The 19983-nt window shown below is 41.1% G+C and overlaps 1 protein-coding gene across 2 annotated transcripts in view; it reads right to left on the bottom strand.

Moving 5' to 3' along the window:
• Positions 1–19983, bottom strand: part of thada (THADA armadillo repeat containing) — an 83510-nt gene that overhangs the window by 45066 nt on the left and 18461 nt on the right. For both annotated transcript variants that reach the window (XM_086121523.1, XM_086121522.1), the window contains exons 22-27: positions 15001–15110; positions 10206–10338; positions 6616–6738; positions 6258–6380; positions 5730–5821; positions 334–423 (exon numbers count right to left, since the gene is read on the bottom strand). In XM_086121523.1, coding sequence (XP_085977649.1) covers positions 334–423; positions 5730–5821; positions 6258–6380; positions 6616–6738; positions 10206–10338; positions 15001–15110 — 671 coding nt within the window. The remainder of the gene's footprint in view (positions 1–333; positions 424–5729; positions 5822–6257; positions 6381–6615; positions 6739–10205; positions 10339–15000; positions 15111–19983) is intronic.

Raw genomic sequence — 19983 nt, 5'->3', positions numbered from 1 at the left:
AGGGAAAGATAAGGCAGATGAGTCTCAGCGGACCCAACTCTCCACTGCAGACACGCTGAGCCAAAGTTCGTGACACATTTGCTGTATTCTTTATTTTTCCTGAAATAGGCCAACAGAGGAAGTGGAATTTATAAACAGTATTCATTTCACCAAACGCTGAAAGTTGATGACCTTGTTTCACACGCAAAATGTGTGTTTCAAAGATCATTTTTAAGCTTCGAGTAACTTTATCCGCCAATACAACTGGTGGTTGGACTTAACAAAAAAAATAATGTATCTTAAACAACAAAATTACATGAGACTGAGAAAGTCAAGTTACAACGACCCCCTCACCTTTCCACTGAGACAGCTGCCTCCTTGAGTTGGTTAAGAAGAAATGGATACAGAGCTGGAAAACGAGTGAAAAACTCACGGCCAGTCATTCTAAGGCAAGAGACAAAAGCATAAGGAAACAAAATTATTGCGCTAAAAATACTTTTTATTAAAAAAAAAAAAGAGAGAAAGAATGAAACTACATAATGCTAAAATCTTTCATTCACCTTTTCTCATGCCAGGAGTGATAAGTTTATATTATGCTGGTAAAAATAAATAAAAATACAGAGACAAAGCCAATATTGTAAGTTTATAAACAGATGTCTTGACCCTTTTAGTTGGAAACTGTTGAGCAACACCAGTTAAAAGACTCCCACCGACTCCCTGGTTGGACCTTCCCTTCCTAAGTGTTTTGGTGGAAGGATAAAATGTGTGTAATTTGTTCGAGTAAACAATTTAATGAATGCACAACAGTTAACTCTGTCACGGCTTTTAATTTTTCAATGCATTTCTTTTTCAATCAGAAACAAACTGAACCTGTTTTGGTTGCGGTGCTCAAAGAAGCGTATGCATAGACTTGTGGGGCCTCAATCAAGCACGCACAGAAACGTGTCAATAAAATGACAGACGTTATATCAAACACACTCTTTGTCTTGCTTCTGCAACCACCATTCAACCTCAGCGCTATTAAAGTTTTTAACTGTGCATATCGAAATAAAGTTGTTCCTTGAGGGAGGAGAGCCTGCTCCACCAAACCCAAGATCATATGACGAGCGGGACTGCCTCTGGGTTGCACACATTCGGGAAGGAATGAACAGGCACAATGTGATGAAAAGCTGTCACATGTGCGTGCGTGCGTGCATGTAAAAACTGCAGTCTATGAGGGTGTGAGACTCACCACTTGTGACCCAACAGACACATAAGGTCAAACATGATGCTCAAACGGATCACTACGTACACTTGCAAGTACAGTTGTTTCAATATTAAAGCATGTGCACGCGGGCAAGTTCTTCAGAGTCCTTTCAGACAAAAGTCGTGGTAAGAAGTCATGGAGAGGATGAGAACGAAGACAAGGGGGCTGGGGGGTGGGGTGGTGGAGTGTATTCAGGCTGAAATAAATCAGTTAGACTACACAGAAACAAGTTAAAATAGTCTTAAAGGGTTTCAAAGTCATGGTAAACTGGTGTCAGAATCCACCAGAGACCAGTTGAGAAGTGCCTCTGATTAACCCCAAATAAAGTTCAGCAGGCTTTTCGTTACTTTTTTTTTTTTTTTTTTTGCTTTAAAGCAAGAGTTTCTCCTATCACTGACTGGTACTGATCAGAAATCCCTCCTCTTTTGACGAGAAGACCCGAGTTCCGGCTTGAGGAAAAACAGCCCCAACGCATGCTGCTGCCGCCGCCATTGGTTCTTTTGGTGATGAGCAGCGTGATGTTTGAGCCAAAAAAGTGGAAATTATGACCGACTAGTTCACGCTTGGTTTTATCTGAGTGGACCGTAATAAATTGTATCACATGTGTCTGGGAGGGTTCCTGTGTGTTATTGTAAAATGTAGCCAGGCTTAAAGCCCAGAAATATCAAGAAGGCGGGAGTTGCACAGCTAGTACTTGACAGAATTTTTAGCCCTTCCTCTTGGCAGCCATCCTGACTCTGTTTTCTACTTGTCTTTGAATCAATTTTGGAGGGATACCCAGTTCTTGGTCATTTGACTGTTGTGCAATATTTTCTAGCCTTAATGATGACTGTCTTCACTGTGTTCCATTGTACATTCATTGCTTCAAAGACCTCTTTTTGTACCCTTGTCCCGAATGACACCTTAGAACAATGAATGCCCTGTGAGGCTGTGGAAGCGCTACGCAGAAGATGGGATCATTGACATGACCACAAAAAATGTCAGGAAAATCAAACGAGAAGCGCTTGAATTGAATTGGCATTAATCAGACGCTTTACATAGTGGCTGGTATGTGCTGACTTCCATTTAAGTTGAGTTTGAATGTCATTGTTTGATTCAAAATACAGCCGCATTCTCACTTATGAGAAGAGATACACAGTTGTGCAACCCGACTCTCAAGTGTTTCTTTTTGACTTCCCCTCTTTTAAAATATGTGTTACCCCAAATTGTAAAGCTTATAGGTCACATTATTGCTGAGGGGGGGGGCGTTTTGAAAAGGAATTTACGGTCTCCATTTTTTTTATGTCACAAAAATCTGGCATTTGAAAAGGGGTGTGTAAATTTCTTCCATCGGCTCATAGATGCAGGAAAAATGGGCAGTCTCTACATGCATAATAAGGCTGAATGTTTGAGACGGAACTTGGTAAGCAATGGTTTCTGTGTCAGCTGGTTGTATTTATGCTAAAGATGATATCAGACCAACATCAATGCAAGGTCACGAAGCAGAGAAGACTTCGTCTGGGCTCAGTTAATGGAGCAGGAATCCACATACATCTGGATTCAAGTAAAATACATGAGTGAAAATTTCTGCAATACGAAGCAAAGTCTTATAAAAGACAACCGAGGCAGTAGATAATGTAGTGATCTTACAACTTGAGAAGACCCCACGAAGACCGACGTAAACAAATAAGGACAAACTGCCATCATGGATCACGTGGTCAATTGTGTAAAATTAATCGTATCTTGAAGGAATTGAAACCAAAATCGAGTGGACAATTTGGCTACAACCACCAAAGGCGCCGTTCATTCACGGATTTATGGTCTGAACAAAAACACGATGTCAACTATGGCTTGACCTTTGCTAATCTTCCCTATGGCAACCCCAAAGGGCACAATTCATTTGCTCAGCTGAACATCCGCACTTGCACGAGTTCAGAACATTCAGTCAAAAGCCTATTCTGATAAAATCGTTTACATCAAAAGATGGAAGTAAAATAACTACTTGAAAAAGTCCGACGGAACTGCAATTCCTATTGATGGAAAAAAAAGGCAGATTTAAAGGTATGCCAGAAAACATTGAAGAGCCCATATGTACCGGTAGATCTTTTTTTATCAGCAGACATCATGTTTTAAACGACTACGCTTTGCCACATGCAAAACTAAACCCACGCAGTGTTGATAAAGACGGATCCAGCAGTCACGAGGTGGGGAATACCTTAAAGTGACACTGAAGAAAAAGAGAAATTGAATGAAAGATGAGATAAACAGAAGCAGCCTTAGCAGGGCTCATGGCATTCGGAGTCCATTAGAAAGTGAGCCAACAGAAACACAGTAAAATGTTTGTGAAACTCTACAAAATCAACTGGGCCTAATAAAGCCAACCATACCTTCCTCCAACCAAAAAGACATTTTCATTGTCCATGCCTGCTGAGTGCAATCATTCAATTATATAATAATCAATCATTATCGCAAACAGTGACACAATCCCATGATTCTCAATCTCAAGTTAGATAAAACACAGTAAATACAGGAAATAAAGTACGTGGGATAAAATTTCCAATTTCACAATGTGGGAACAGACTGCCGCGAGGTGAGCAACATAGCCAGCTTCCTTTAGCTGCCAACACCAACAAAAAAGTTCGGATAATGGTGAGTGCACTGACTTGTATATGACTGTCAACCCAGAGAGCATTTAGCATTAGCTGAAAGTAATAACACAACCACCGATCACCAGATTGACTTAAGATGTCTGTCAGAGGATCTCTTCCTCCACTCGAAGCAACACCCGTGTAGTTGCATGGCGAACAAAAGCAAACGAGACGCGCTACTACGCAATATTTCACATCCGGTCTGAACCCAGCCTAGTAATCGATCAATTAAACATACAATTAGAATAAACTGCTTCACAAAATGAATAATCTAATGTGACTTTTTTTTTTTTAAACAGGCCTGTTCAGTGATTTTCCGCCAAATAATACAGTGCACGAATGGTCGGTATAATACGGTAATTGTTACTGCCATAAATAACCAACAGCAATTTGGAATTTAATCGTTATTCTAATGAGACATAAGGAGCCTGAGTTACTAAGATCCAAAACAACAGGCGCGAGACGACATGTTCACTCAATGGAACAGCTTGCATATATGTTGTTGAGAACAAATGATGGAAACTTCCATTTTTAAAAGAGAGTGCAAAATGAACTTTGAATGATGGAATTGGCAGTTTAAGTGGAAGAGGCAAATAAATGCATGATTGTGTTACTGAGGGGAAAAAAATAGATCACTGGGACACTTTTGTGGAAGCCAGTAACCTCATGAAAGCCATGCTCTGTTTGAGTTAACGCTCCCCAAGCGCGTGGCAATTGGATGTGCGGATATGTACCCATCGTGTGTAATATTGTGCTTAAAACCTGGGGCAGCACACCCGTAAATAAGCACTAATTGCATAGTGCGCTGAAATGACCCAGATGCATGGGAATGCAGAGTTGAAAGAAGTTTTGTCCTCGGCGGTATAGCATGACTCCTTCTTGTGACTGGCTTCAAGTCAGTCTTCAGATGGTTAAAAAGCTTCAAAATTGCATTGCTGGTTAGACAATACTTTACAATATTTTTTACTTAGCATTTCAAGATGTACACACGCAACATTTACCTTTCATTTTGCTTGTGCTACGCTGTCAGTGCTTTGCATGCTGGTTTACACCTACCTATACGATAATACCGGTAATAATAATAATAATAATACGATGGGCTATCTAAAGACACAGCCAGCGCCATTCATATCAGGTTTGTTAGATCATGTTGCGCTTGGTATATGAATCCATATACTTTTTCCACAGTGGGTCAAATTAACTGCAACAGGGCATTGTTGTTGACTGACCTAATCTTGGTTGTGCTTGGTTAGTAGATCAGCTTCCAGTATTTCCAGTGCACATAAAAACCTTTCGTAAATTGGGTCCTTGGTGTACAATATTCAACATCTGTGTTTGGATTTGTGTTGTGTTGAATGCAAATATTGCAGCGTTTTAAAATGATGAATTCCCAAAGTAGTGAAACAGAATGTCCATACAGTATGATTATTACTAATGTTCAGTAGGTACCACATTTTAGTATCCAGCATTAAGTATTTAGATGCATTTTACTTTGAAGTAGGAATAAAATGCCAGGTGAAGCTCTAAAAGCAGGAAATACAGTACCTTGCATGTCATTTGCAAATGTAGTTGAGGCAGTTAAAACAAAAAAAATGCACCGTTATGTTACAATAGTGTCCCCTGGTGGCCCCTAACCACCATTGCGTGAGAATATTTTTACATTGTGTATGTCTATGTTTATCCCGACCGACTCTAAATTGGCTCAAAGTTGAAATTCAAAAATATAGATTGCGGAGTAGATGATAACTCTGTGCAACTAGTAATTGTGACCTTGTGATGCTATTTACACAATTTGTATGTGAATGGCTACTGATTTTTACAAACTGCAGGCCAATATAAACATTTCATTCCACCCCAAGAACAGAAAAGAAGCAGACCTGTTTTTTTTCGAGTGTTCATCCCTTCCTTTCTTCACCCCAAAGATCCTTGTGATCAGAGTGCTGAAGAGAAGAGTTGAAGAATTTCTTACCTGAAATAAGAATGGAAATGTAGGGAGCATGATGATATAGAATGAAGATATACACATACATGACACCAAAAGTAAGACACCTTTACAGCTAACAATTGCCGATCTCTCATGGGATTGTTGAGACAGGCAAATATCGATTTGTAAAATGAAACACCTAAAAATGTCAAGACCAGATTTATTTTCAATGTCCAGCTACTTTTTGGGAAAAAAGTCACCAATATTTCACAAATTTTAAGAGGTTAATCAGAGCTCGTGCCAAATAGCTGGTAATTTCAGGGTTGAATTAATATCTCATTTGTGGGGTGTAAAATAAACATTTTTTGTTTTGATGGCATCTTCTAGTGACTGAATAATAAACTGGCCATGTTATACTGGATGTGAGATGTCACGCTTGATTTGTACAAAAGCGAAAAGGGCAACAGGCACGGAAACTCACTGCCCAGATAGGAGAGGTGAAGCCAAGTACAGCAGCCTGCATTCCATCCGACACAAAACAAATTATGTTTTCTCCCAGACGAGTGTCCCTGTAAAGAGCTCTCAGGATGTTCAGGGCGTGAACCTGTAAGGAGAGCACTTGAGCATTCAGTTGAGCTAGGACGAGACAAATATTTAAGAGACAACTTGGCTGGATATTAAGTGACAAAATTGGTCATCTAGCCAGCATAAACTAATACTACAAATGCTGCGCCATTGACGGTGGACGGGCTGATTCACATTTATTCAATGTCAGTTAACGCACAAACACTTCGAAGAATGTGACAATCGCAAGGTCAAGATGGGTTGATCTAACAAACCTGAGGAACAGTGGAAGCGTCTGTATTTCTATTAGCGGTAGGCATGGCGAGAGTAATCAGCTCCCTCATGGTCATTTTTAACAGACTGCAACTGGAGGATTTTGGCTCAGAAGAGAGTAGAGCCTGCGGAGAACAAACAACACATGACAGATACAAAAGTTCCAAAACACAAACAGAAGGAAATAGCTCCACAATCATGCTGGGAGCAGGCCTTGTTGTTGTGCAGTACATTTTATTTTTAACTTGATGTGTGTGTATCCGAAAGTCTTCCCTTTTTTGACATTTTGTCATGTTATAGCCTTATTCCAAAACTGAATAAATTTGATTTGCGTCAAAATTAACGTCTTTTTCGAACTTTCGGTCACACTTTTTTTCATAGTTTGTCTGGTCCTATGACATATACTCATGTGCGACTTGCATATATATATTAAGGGTATGTTGGGGGAATTCACTCTGATGTCCTTGCATCACTCAGAGTGGTAAATTTGGAGAGGCAGTGCATGCTCCCGCTGGCCGCACCATGTCCCCACTCACAGTGCCCAAACGCACGCACTCCGGCACTTTGTTTTTGGAACACTCTGAATAACTAAACCATACACTTGAACAATACTCTGAGTTTCCGAACCAGTGCTGTTAAGATTTTGCGCTGTCAGTGTTGCGTTAATATTAAACATGGTTACATTCTTATTATGCGAGAAGAATAGATTTTGGGATTACTGAGAATCAGCATCTGCAACATGAATCCCGAGTGCATTATGCCTGATATATTAGTGAACAGAATAAATTGTTTGAAATGTTTCTTGAAAATAAGTGGTAACAAGTCATAAAGGCATTATCTTGATGAAGGTTTGACAGGGGGATTGATTTTACATTCCAATTTATCCCCTCTCCAAAAAAAAGGAAAAATAAAAAAATCGAGGTTGACCAGCATCACAAAACAGATATGGTACATGTATGACTTTAGAGGTCCCACTGTAAATATAAATACAGTATTTTGAATGGACAACATTTCTTTGTCCAACTATTTTATGAAAATTAGTCATGGGCATGATAGAATACTTTTGGGTTCCTGATGTTGTAAATAATAGTTGATGTTGCCACTAAAAAGGCCTGCTCTTCACAGCAACATATACTGTGCATTCATACTGAGATGGCTGATTGATGACATACCAATAATTTTATTGGACAACATAATTTATATGTGACTGTCCAAAGGGGGAAATGTAGGTGCAAGGCCGTTGCATGCGTTAGTCGTCTTGAGAAGGAAGTTGACATTAAACATCTGGCTTGAGTTATGATTAAGAGTTATGCATGGGAGGTATGGAGACATGAAGGTAGGGAGGAGAGGAGAAGGCAACAAGGTTTGGCCTTTCCAAACTCTTGGGGATTGGAGGAGATGGAAAGAAAACAGAGTCTGCTTCCTGTGAAGTGTAGGTCGAGTTGGTCCAGACCAAAGAAGAGCGAGTGCAAGAGGCAGCTTTCCCAGATCTGACTCTGTCATTCCGGTAGTAATGAATGCTGGCCAAACCTCTGCCAAGGTGTCGACATAACCTCCTCCATAGACTATCGCGTTTTTAGCTGACATTTTTAACCATCTTTTTTCTTCTCCTGGGGACTCATTTATCAAAGAGTGTGTGAAACAAGTTCAAAGTTTGTTTGCACGACTGAAATTTAGAGTGTGTGCAGGTACAATTTTTTTTTAAATGTGTATTCATCAAACATGCGAACACCTGCCGTATGCACACCAGTAAGGAATGTGCAGTGATAAATCCCATATGTTCTAAACTGCCACACTCACCAATGTCTGACCTCATTTGCATTGAGAAACGCCTCCTATTGACCATATATCATACCAGCAATCCCTTTAAGAAATCCAAAAGCAAGGCTAGGAGGGCAGAGAAAATACAATCTCTTTGAGGGGCAGTTAGGGACATTCTTCAGGATTAGCTCTCACACTTACCACAGTGAAATTCCTCTACAACAAAACCTACATGGGTGAAAATACTCCCTAGTGTGAAAAAATCTTCATGCATTAACACCTTTCCCACTCTCCTGCCCCCCGTACAACGAAAAAAAACCCTGTTGCGTTATACGAAATATTTTTGTCTGCTCTTGCCTTGCGACGAGATTCACTACAACGAAGTCTAATCCAACAGCGACCTCTACCGCTTCGTTCGGAAACGGCAACAGCAACCACCCTGGTTTACACATATGCAGTAGTCCAGGAAGTATTATTGTTAGTTTCAGACGCAGCAAGAACATTGCATTGCTAAAATGGCTACAAAACGGACCTTTGGATGTCAAGCAGCTAAGACAAGAAGAGCTCTGACGCTGGAAGCGAGGGTAAAAGTGATCAAAATGAAAGACGGAGGAAGCAAAATAAAAGACATGATCCAAGAAATTGGTGGAAGTGAATGCTGATCGTAAATTTCGCAATTTCTTTCCCTTTTTTTCTGTTTACACTGACTATATGAAGTGTCAAATAAGTGTATGCTCATACTTATGCACTATTGGAATAAAAATAAAGAGTACACATACGTTTGTGTGTGTGTGTGTTTACATATGAGATCAAATTTGCTACAGTGAAAAAACCCCTGTTGTGAAAAATGTCTTGCTGCAAACATGCTTTCGTTGTAGAGGAGTTTCACTGTACTAAAATGCTGTCATATACACTACACACTACAAATTTTTGGGGGGCTCATAAACGCAAATAAAACGAGTTCATACACCAACATTACTGTATATCCCTTTACATAGAGAGCTTTCCAATTCCTTTTTGTTCCTAACCGGGAGGTCAACAAGCCACTAAGCAACTCGTATAGTCTCCTCGATGTCGTCATTTGATGGCGATGTCACTGACACTTATCACAAACACACCGTCTGTGTGTCAGTATTATTATTATCATCACCACAAATGTCCGCTTTATGTTTTCAATGGGATTAATTTAAAGTGCTGCTAATAAGAGGGGTTACCCAAAGGACAAGGATGACGGTTGTCATTTAGGTGAAAGAGAAACAATGACTGGAAAACTAATGTTGTTCCAGCATGAATGCTACGGCTGCATGCCAAGAACTGTTGACTGCGACTGCATTTAGGAGTAAACTGGAACAAAAACAAGCAGAGGACGCTTTCCCCCAAAAAGACTGTGCCCTCGACACTTTTTGTTGGTGGCAGGATTAGAAAAAATGATTGACAGATTAGAAACAAAATGAGGGGTAATGAAATTGGACTCGGAGGAGATCAGGACAAAGGTACTCATCCAAAAATGGCATTTCATTCCTGGATGGCTGGATCATTTTGTTTGTATGGCGTGATATGACATATTTCAACAGACAAATAATTTCTATCTGAAAAAGTATATGTGGAAGGTGTCTTGTGGTTCAGCCCAGTACCTCCAAATAGTTGTATCGCTTCATGAACCAAAAAAACTTTGAGAATTGTCAGGACATCTTTAGATGAACTTCCATGATACAAGTGGTCATATTTGTTCTTACTGCTAAATGTTCCGCTTAAACGTCGGTTAACAGTTATTCATTTCAAGCAACCCTGATAATCTTAAGTAAATCTAACTAAAACCAAGCATCATTACCTGAATATAGAAGGGTATTCCAGCGCTGCGTCGTGTGGCACACAGTTTGGAAGACGGGTCACTAGATTTGACCTCTTCCAAAACTTCAGATAACCAGCAGGCTGGAAGCTGTTGCAGAACTTTACTGCCACTCCTGAGACACACATGCAGACACACACACATGCACACGCACACGCACATGCACACGTACACAAACAAACATACAGTATGACTATACAGATTTTAACACACCTTTCCAACTCCAGGTGTTTGGGGAAAAAAGTACACGTAAATATGCGCATGTGCGCGAGTGTGTGTGTATGTGTGCGCGCGTGTGTGTTTATATACAGTGGTGCCTCTACTTACGAATATCTCTTCATACAAAATTTTCAAGTTACGAAACACCTCAACAGGAAAATATTGCCTCTTGTTACGAAAGAAATTTCAAGATATGAAAGGTAAAAAATACGGTATGGGCTGCTAGTCGCAGCTCCGAGTTTCCTGAACGCAACATACTTATAGCTGCTCTGCCATTGGCTACTACCGAGCATCATCCTGGCATACCATTGGCTAAAAGGGACCTCTACCGAATGTGTCTATGAGTGTAGATAGATAGATCTGTGTCTGTGCAGCAGCGTCCTCGTCATTCGCCCCTTGGGCCATGAGTCGTTCCGATAGTTTTACGTAAATGTGAATCACCCAGAAAAAGTGTTCACCAGTCGAGCAATCGCTCACTATGCTGATGTTTGCCTTGGACATTTTCAAAGGATTGTTAAAAGCCGACAAAAGCAAACGTCCTTGGATCAGTTCTTTACAAAACGCCAGGCAAAAACCACTTCTGAGAGAGAACATGCACTAAAGGGGGCAAAAAAACGATGGATGAGGACGCAGTTAAAAGTTAAATGACCATAATTTTTATTCTTTATTCTTTTTTACATTATGCACAACTCTCATTTATTGTGCAATAATGTCATTGTAACATGTATTTTCTTACATATTTTGATGCATTTTTATGCCTCATAAAACATTTCTGTCTGAATTTTGGGGGGCTTGGAATGGATCAGGACATTTACATGGAAAACGCGTCTCTATTTACAAAATGTTCTAATTAAGAAATTTCTTCCAGAACCAATGAATTTCGTAAGTGGAGGTAACACTGTAGATAGATAGATAGATATTTTTATACATCTACATATACATACATCTCTCACATCTTCTTATCCTTTGAACAAAGCAAATGACAACTGTTGCTTGTAAACTGTAGTTTAGATTTAAACTATATGGTTTGTGATGTTTTCGGACACACATTTTACGTGAATGAATGGAGAGTGAAAGTCATGTTAAAGAGACAGAACCTGAAAAATGATGCGGAGAGGGAAGGAAAAAGGAGAAAGCACAAAAAGAGACACCGTGCCAGAGTGCTAACACAGTGGAGCACACCAATGCCAGATCCCAAGACAGAGAGAATCAAAAGGCTGTGGTTAAGCACCCTGCAATCAACACCCCATAACCCAGCACAGAGCCTGCATACCATCCCCACAAAAGCTCTTTCCTTCCTGAAACACAGACATGCATACACACAGGCCCAGAGAAGAACAGACACGCACCACACAACCACTAGAATTTCACCATCATTTAACGAGACACTAGCGCTCCTATGATGGATGTATACAAGAACAAAACAAGAGATTCTGACCAGTAGGACAGTTTAAAACGGTGGGGCATTTCAGGGGGTACTTGATATTTTACAATATACTGTATTTAAAAAGTAGCATCGATGCAAAAAAAAAAAAAAAACATTGCTTAACAGCAATTACATCCCTTCCACCAAGAATAACAAAAGTGAAGCACAAGCCTGAGGGGCTCACTAAAGACAAAAAAAAAACTCAATACGGTGCAACAACGCAATGTTCAGTGTTGACAGTCGGTCATGTTGTCAGTCTTTTTAACTCATTCACTCCCAAAGACATTTTTAAACGTCTTTTCAGACTTGGTCTAGAATTGGATTGGCAAATATATATATATATATATATATATATATATATATATATATGTACACACACACACACAGACACATACATACATACATATATATATATGTATATATATATATATTGGAAACTGAAAGGTACTGGAAAGGCATATGGGAGAAGGAGGTTGCACATAACAGCAGTGCACAATGGCTGGTGACCCTGAGAGAGGAGCACAGCGACCTCCCTGAACAGAACCCAGTTACCATAACAGTGGCAGACATACAGGAAAGAGTCTCAGATATGAAGAACTGGACAGCACCAGGCCCGGATATGGTCCACACCTACTGGCTAAAGAAACTCACAGCACTCCATGAGCGCCTAGCAGCACAAATGAACCAGCTGCTGAGGGATGGGACTCACCCAGGATGGCTAACCGAAGGGCGAACGATCCTGATCATGAAGGATCCCTCAAAGGGTGCAGTCCCATCCAACTATCGGCCAATAACCTGTCTCTCCACAACATGGAAGCTCATGTCAGGCTTCATTGCGGCTAAGATAAGTGGACACATGGATCAATACATGAGCGAAGCACAGAAGGGCATTGGTAGAGATACCAGAGGAGCCAAACATCAGCTCCTGGTTGACAGAACAGTCGCACAAGACTGCAGGTCCCGACGTACCAACCTGTGCACAGCCTGGATTGATTACAAGAAAGCCTATGACTCGATGCCACATACATGGATCACTGAATGCTTGGAGTTGTATAAGGTGAACAGGACCCTAAGAGCCTTCGTTGCGAACTCGATGAGGATGTGGAAAACCACACTTGAAGCCAATGGCAAGCCACTTACCCAAGTGTTGATCAAATGTGGCATATACCAAGGTGATGCACTCTCCCCACTGCTGTTCTGCATAGGACTGAACCCCCTAAGCCAAGTAATCACCAAGACGGGCTATGGATACCGCCTCAGAAATGGAGCTACGATCAGTCACCTCCTCTACATGGATGACATAAAGCTGTATGCTAAGAGCGAAAGGGACATAGACTCCCTGATCCACACAACCAGGATCTACAGCAGCGACATCGGGATGTCATTCGGGCTTGAGAAATGTAGTCGGATGGTGACTAAGAGAGGAAAGGTAGTCCGCACTGAAGGGGTCTCACTCCCTGAAGGAACAATAGCAGACATTGAGGACAGCTACAAGTACCTCGGTATACCACAAGCCAATGGCAACCTCGAACTGGCAACAAGGAAAGCGGCTACGGCCAAATACCTCCTGCGAGTGAGGCAAGTCCTAAGAAGCCAGCTCAATGGCAAGAATAAGACCCGGGCAATAAACAGCTATGCCCTGCCAGTGATCAGATACCCTGCAGGAATAATAAGGTGGCCAAAGGAAGAGATTCAGACCACAGACGTTAAGACCCGAAAGCTCCTAACCATGAATGGAGGGTTCCATCCCAAATCCAGCACCCTGAGACTGTACGCAAGCCGAAAGGAAGGAGGCCGTGGACTAGTGAGTGTGAGAGCCACTGTCCAGGATGAAACATCCAAGCTCCATGAATACATCAAGGAGAAGGCTCCAACGGATGACGTACTCAGAGAATGTCTTAGACAATGGGGAACAGAAGATGAGGCTCTGGAAGAGGGACCATCATGGGAGGACAAGCCCCTACACGGGATGTACCACCGGACCATAACTGAAGTGGCCGATCTCAAGAAGTCCTATCAGTGGCTAGAGAGGGCTGGCCTGAAGGACAGCACAGAGGCACTCATCCTGGCTGCTCAGGAGCAGGCCCTGAGCACCAGAGCCATTGAGGCCCAGATATACCACACCAGACAAGACCCAAGGTGTAGGTTGTGCAAAGAGGCACCTGAGACGATCCAACACATAACTGCAGGGTGTAAGATGCTGGCAGGGAAAGCCTACATGGAACGCCATAACCAGGTGGCTGGCATAGTCTACCGAAACATCTGTGCGGAGTATGGACTGGAAACCCCAAGGTCAAAATGGGAAACACCTCCGAAGGTGGTGGAGAATGACAGAGCGAAGATCCTGTGGGACTTCCAGATCCAGACTGACAAGATGGTAATGGCGAACCAACCAGATATCGTGATCATAGATAAAGGGCAGAGGAAAGCCTTTGTCGTGGATGTAGCGGTCCCAAGCGATGGAAACATCAGAAAGAAAGAACACGAGAAACTCGAGAAATACCAAGGGCTCAGACAGGAGCTGGAGAGAGCCTGGAAGGTAAAGGTGACAGTCGTGCCTGTGGTGGTCGGAGCACTCGGGGCAGTGACCCCCAAACTAGATGAGTGGTTGCAAGAGATCCCGGGAACAACATCGGACATCTCAGTCCAGAAATGTGCAGTGCTGGGAACAGCAAGGATACTGCGCAGAACCCTCAAGCTTCCTGGCCTCTGGTAGAGGACCCGAGCTGAATGAGGGACGGACACCACCCGAGGGGGGGTGAGACGAGGAATTTTATTTCTCACAGGGCGTACAAAAATTGAAAAAAGGTTGAGAACCACTGGTTCAAAACACTGTTGTCTTTTCACATGTGACAGACATGCTGCCTTTCAGGGACAACATAGGGTTCACATGAAGTGACAAATATAGGTATGGCCATGAAAAAACACAGTAGGTAAAGTAATTTCCAGCGCAATAAGGGGCACCACAAAGGAATGTCGTACAAACTGTCAAGACGAGTGACGCCACAAGGATGTGCCTACTGATGAATTATATGAAAGAACAAAAGCTATCCTTGTAATGTGCAGGGCTATGTCCACCGCCACAGAGCAGCTTTTACATTTTAGCCCTCAACACTGTACAGTAACACATACCTGCATAGCATGTCAGTGAGGCGAACAAAGCCCACATAAGCCAGTTCAAAGGCGCCACGATGACGGGACTGCAGGAGCTGCTGACGGAAATACAAGCCAATACAAGCCACCTGTAACAGAGAGAGAATATGCGATGGAATATTACATTTTGTAATGCAGGCAGCTGGGATATCAGTGCATGTTGACAGAGTGGGGGCACATGTAACAATACCTAAATAAAATACTACTTTGTTTGACTTTTAGAAAAAGTGGACTTTGCCACAACTATTGCCAAGTGAGACCTCCTGGTGAATGCATAATCATTCAATGTGACCGAGATGACCAGATTTTGTCCATAAACAGAATTAAACAAAAAGGAAGTCTGTACATTTTTTTAAAATGAAACCACTCATATAACCAATATACTTCATGTCATTTTCCAACAAAACAATAAATTAACACCAAAACCATTGCCCAACACCCATCTAACTCCACTACTGTGATTTGCATAATCCCACAGTTATTAATAAAATGCTGACATCGCTTTTTAGCAGTCTATCATCTTCAATGTGAAAATGGAAAACTAGAAGCAAATGAGAACGGACCATAAAGAATTGTTATTCCACTGAAGAACTGTAGCTACACTTTCGCCTTTTCTCTAGTTGGCAATCAAACTGAAGCTCGAACACCAGCAACAGGCTTGTTTTAGAGTCACCACTTACTTTTCGGCCAGCGACCAGCAAGCATGTCCAGCATGAGAGCAGCATGGCAGTAGCGTGACAAGTGTGTTCAAATAAGGATGCTGAGACATCCGCATAATAGCCAGTCTAAGTAAAACCATCCAGTTAGTAATAGTGTTAGCAACATTATTCTATCCACACACACACACACGCACACACGCACACACACACACTACTACAGTGCCATTTCTGTGGCAGTATGTAAACTGGTGAGTGTGTAGCAGGTGAGGCGGCAGGGCGAGGCGGACGCGGAGCTTCAGTGCCCTGTCATTAAGGCTGTGGTGTCACCGCTACCACTAAGGCAGTCAACCCTCGGCTTAGTCTGGGGTGGCACAGAGGGCACAGGGAGGAGTGACAAGGTTTTGGTGCAAATAAAACAAACAAACAAACAAGAATCAATCCAAAATGACCCTTTCTGGGATGTGGGTTTGACACAGCATCTCCAAAAAAATAAATAAATAAATAAATAGACAGACTGGAAACCACAGGGGGGGGGGGGGGGGGGGAATTACACAAGTGACTGAGCCTTTACCAACCAGTTTTTTTTTTCATTTCAAATGTGGCCTAACTATGCGGGAACAAAGGTATTATAAAAAGAAAAAAAATATTTTTCAAATATTTCAATTTCACTTATGTAGTGTATGTTGACGACTTATTTTGTGACATAATCTACATGGGAACAACCCTACGATCTGTTAAAGATGATAAATCGACAACTAAATTTAGAAACTGAACAAATTATCGGGACATGTGGAACCAAAGTGTAGAGCTGAGGCAGCCCATTTATTTAGGTAATTCACAGTTTAGTAAACTTGCCTGGCCCTGCAGACATAAAACGCAGCAACTAAAACACCCAATCACAGAATGAGTAAACCACAACTGCACCAAGCACAATGACTTATCGCATACGTTTGAGAACGGACACCCAGGACAGGCCTGACCTCACCAGAGTAAAAACAGCAGTCACTGTTAGATGCCCAAGGTTGCCGGGCCCAGACCACTGCGGTGTTGAGCGAGGCCAAGCCGGGCCGTTGCTGCGCGTATTTAAAGCTTTCTTCCTGAAGGTTCCCGTCTGTGTAACTGTTTAAAAAGGCAGAGCAAGCAAGGGCGGGAGACGAGTTTTATTTAGACATCAACTTCCTGTTTGCAAGCGTGCCTTGTTTCCCTGAAAAACTTCCCTGTGGGGAGCGAGAAGTTTCCCAAGTCTAATTACATATATGGATCAGCCCGTGACACTGGCCCAAATGGGTTAGACAGCAACTCTTGCTATGTTTGTTGCACTTTCTCCTTGAAATTCCATCTATTGGAGAATCATGAATTTCAACTTTGAAAATCACACCAGCAATTGTAAACTGTAAATTGATATCATGTGATTACTACTTTTCACGCAGAACACAGTTTTGTTTTCGCAATGACACTTATGGTGATGTTTTCGAAGAGAAGAAAAAGAGAACATTAACATGAAATTCAGAAAATGGATAGATGGTTAAGATCAACAGCAGTGGCAAACAATGGTGCTGGATCAATATTTTTAAATAAATAATCATAAATCGTCAATGTGCAATATGTTGTGTGGAAATAAGGAACTTTTTATCGATGTACAGTGGAATTTTGCAAATCAAATGCTTCTGAAATATTAGTATCATTATGACAGTGTCACCTCTACTTACGAAGTTAATTGGCTCTGGAAGAAATTTCTTAACTAGAAAATGTAAGTAGAGACGCGTTTTTCCATGTAAATGCCCTAATTCGTTCCAAGCCCCCCAAAATTCAGACATAAATATTTCCTAAAGCATAAAAACACATCGAAATATGTAACAAATACATGTTACAATTAGATTATTGCACAATAAATGACAGTTGTGCATAATGTAAAAAAAAACAAAGAATAAAGAACAAAAGTTGGTCATTTAACTTTTAACTGCGTCCTCATCGTTTTTTGCCCTGTTTCGTCCATGTTCTCTCTCAGAAGAGGATTTTTGCTTTTGTCGGCTTTTAACAATCCTTCGAAAATGTCCAAGGCAAACATCAGCATAGTGAGCGATCGCCCGACTGGTGAACACTTTTTGGGGTGATTCACAATTATGTAAAATATATTATATTTTCCTGTTGAGACGTTTCATAACTTGAAATTTTCATATGAAGAGACGGTCAAAAGTAGAGGTACCACTGTATTAATAATTGGGAGGTAAAAAGATAAAATACAAAATCCTTTATTAGTCTCGCAATGGACAAATTCCCAATTATAAAATTATAAATATTTATTATAAATATATATATATATATATATATATATATATTGTGTATATAACTACCGGTCAAAAGTTTGGGGTCACATTGAAATTTCCTTATTTTTGAAGGAAAAGCACTGTACTTTTCAATGAAGATAATTTTAAACTAGTCTTAACTTTAAAGAAATACACTCTATACATTGCTAATGTGGTAAATGACTATTCTTGCTGCAAATGTCTGGTTTTTGGTGCAATATCTACATAGGTGTATAGAGGCCCATTTCCAGCAACTATCACTCCAGTGTTCTAATGGTACAATGTGTTTGCTCATTGGCTCAGAAGGCTAATTGATGATTAGAAAACCCTTGTGCAATCATGTTCACACATCTGAAAACAGTTTAGCTCGTTACAGAAGCTACAAAACTGACCTTCCTGTGAGCAGATTGAGTTTCTGGAGCATCACATTTGTGGGGTCAATTAAATGCTCAAAATGGCCAGAAAAAGAGAACTTTCATCTGAAACTCGACAGTCTATTCTTGTTCTTAGAAATGAAGGCTATTCCATGCGAGAAATTGCTAAGAAATTGAAGATTTCCTACAACGGTGTGTACTACTCCCTTCAGAGGACAGCACAAACAGGCTCTAACCAGAGTCGAAAAAGAAGTGGGAGGCCGCGTTGCACAACTGAGCAAGAAGATAAGTACATTAGAGTCTCGCGTTTGAGAAACAGACGCCTCACAGGTCCCCAACTGGCATCTTCATTAAATAGTACCCGCAAAACACCAGTGTCAACATCTACAGTGAAGGATTCACTACTGCGGGATTCTGGGCTTCAGGGCAGAGTGGCAAAGAAAAAGCCATATCTGAGACTGGCCAACAAAAGAAAAAGATTAAGATGGGCAAAAGAACACAGACATTGGACAGAGCAAGACTGGAAAAAAGTGTTGTGGACGGATGAATCCAAGTTTGAGGTGTTTGGATCACAAAGAAGAACGTTTGTGAGACGCAGAACAAATGAAAAGATGCTGGAAGAATGCCTGACGCCATCTGTTAAGCATGGAGGAGGTAATGTGATGGTCTGGGGTTGCTTTGGTGCTGGTAAGGTGGGAGATTTGTACAGGGTAAAAGGGATTCTGAATAAGGAAGGCTATCACTCCATTTTGCAACGCCATGCCATGCCCAGTGGACAGCGCTTGATTGGAGCCAATTTTCCTACAACAGGACAATGACCCCAAACACACCTCCAAATTGTGCGAGAACTATTTAGAGCAGAAGCAGGCAGCTGGTATTCTATCGGTAATGGAGTGGCCAGCGCAGTCACCAGATCTGAACCCCATTGAGCTGTTGTGGGAGCAGCTTGACCGTATGGTACGCAAGAAGTGCCCATTCAACCAATCCAACCAATCCAACTTGTGGGAGCTGCTTCTGGAAGCGTGGGGTGCAATTTCTCCAGATTACCTCAACAAATTAACAGCTAGAATGCCAAAGGTCTGCAATGCCGTAATTGCTGCAAATGGAGGATTCTTTGACGAAAGCAAAGTTTTATGTATAAAAAATCGTTTTTCAAATACAAATCATCAAATCATTATTTCTAACCTTGTCAATGTCTTGACTCTATTTTCTATTCATTTCACAACGTTTGGTGGTGAATAGGTGTGACTTTTCATGGAAAACACAAAATTGTTTGGGTGACCCCAAACTTTTGAACGGTAGTGTGTATATATATATATAATCATATAAATATATAAAAAATATATAAAATAAATACAATTATAATTGTAATAAAATGTCAAATATGAACCTCACAATACAATAATTATCACTATATTGTGGAGAGGATGGTGAATCAGACAGCTCACAATACCATTAAAAAAAATAATACAGAAAATTTAAAAAAAAAAAAAAAAAAAAAAGCTCATGATACTGAAAAATGTCTTTGTCTACAACAGTCGTGACAAACTATTGTCATACGTTCCTACCGGCTCAGCGGTGCTCAGTGTTATGAGATGTGTAGTTCGAAATGCTGGATTTGGC

Source organism: Hippocampus guttulatus, chromosome 10 (assembly GCF_054856545.1).
Source record: "Hippocampus guttulatus isolate MCC_2025c chromosome 10, RoL_Hgut_1.0, whole genome shotgun sequence".
Classification (NCBI taxonomy): Eukaryota; Metazoa; Chordata; class Actinopteri; order Syngnathiformes; family Syngnathidae; genus Hippocampus; species Hippocampus guttulatus.
The sequence above is the reverse complement of the archived record's forward strand: the minus strand, read 5'-3'. Positions and strand labels throughout refer to the sequence as shown.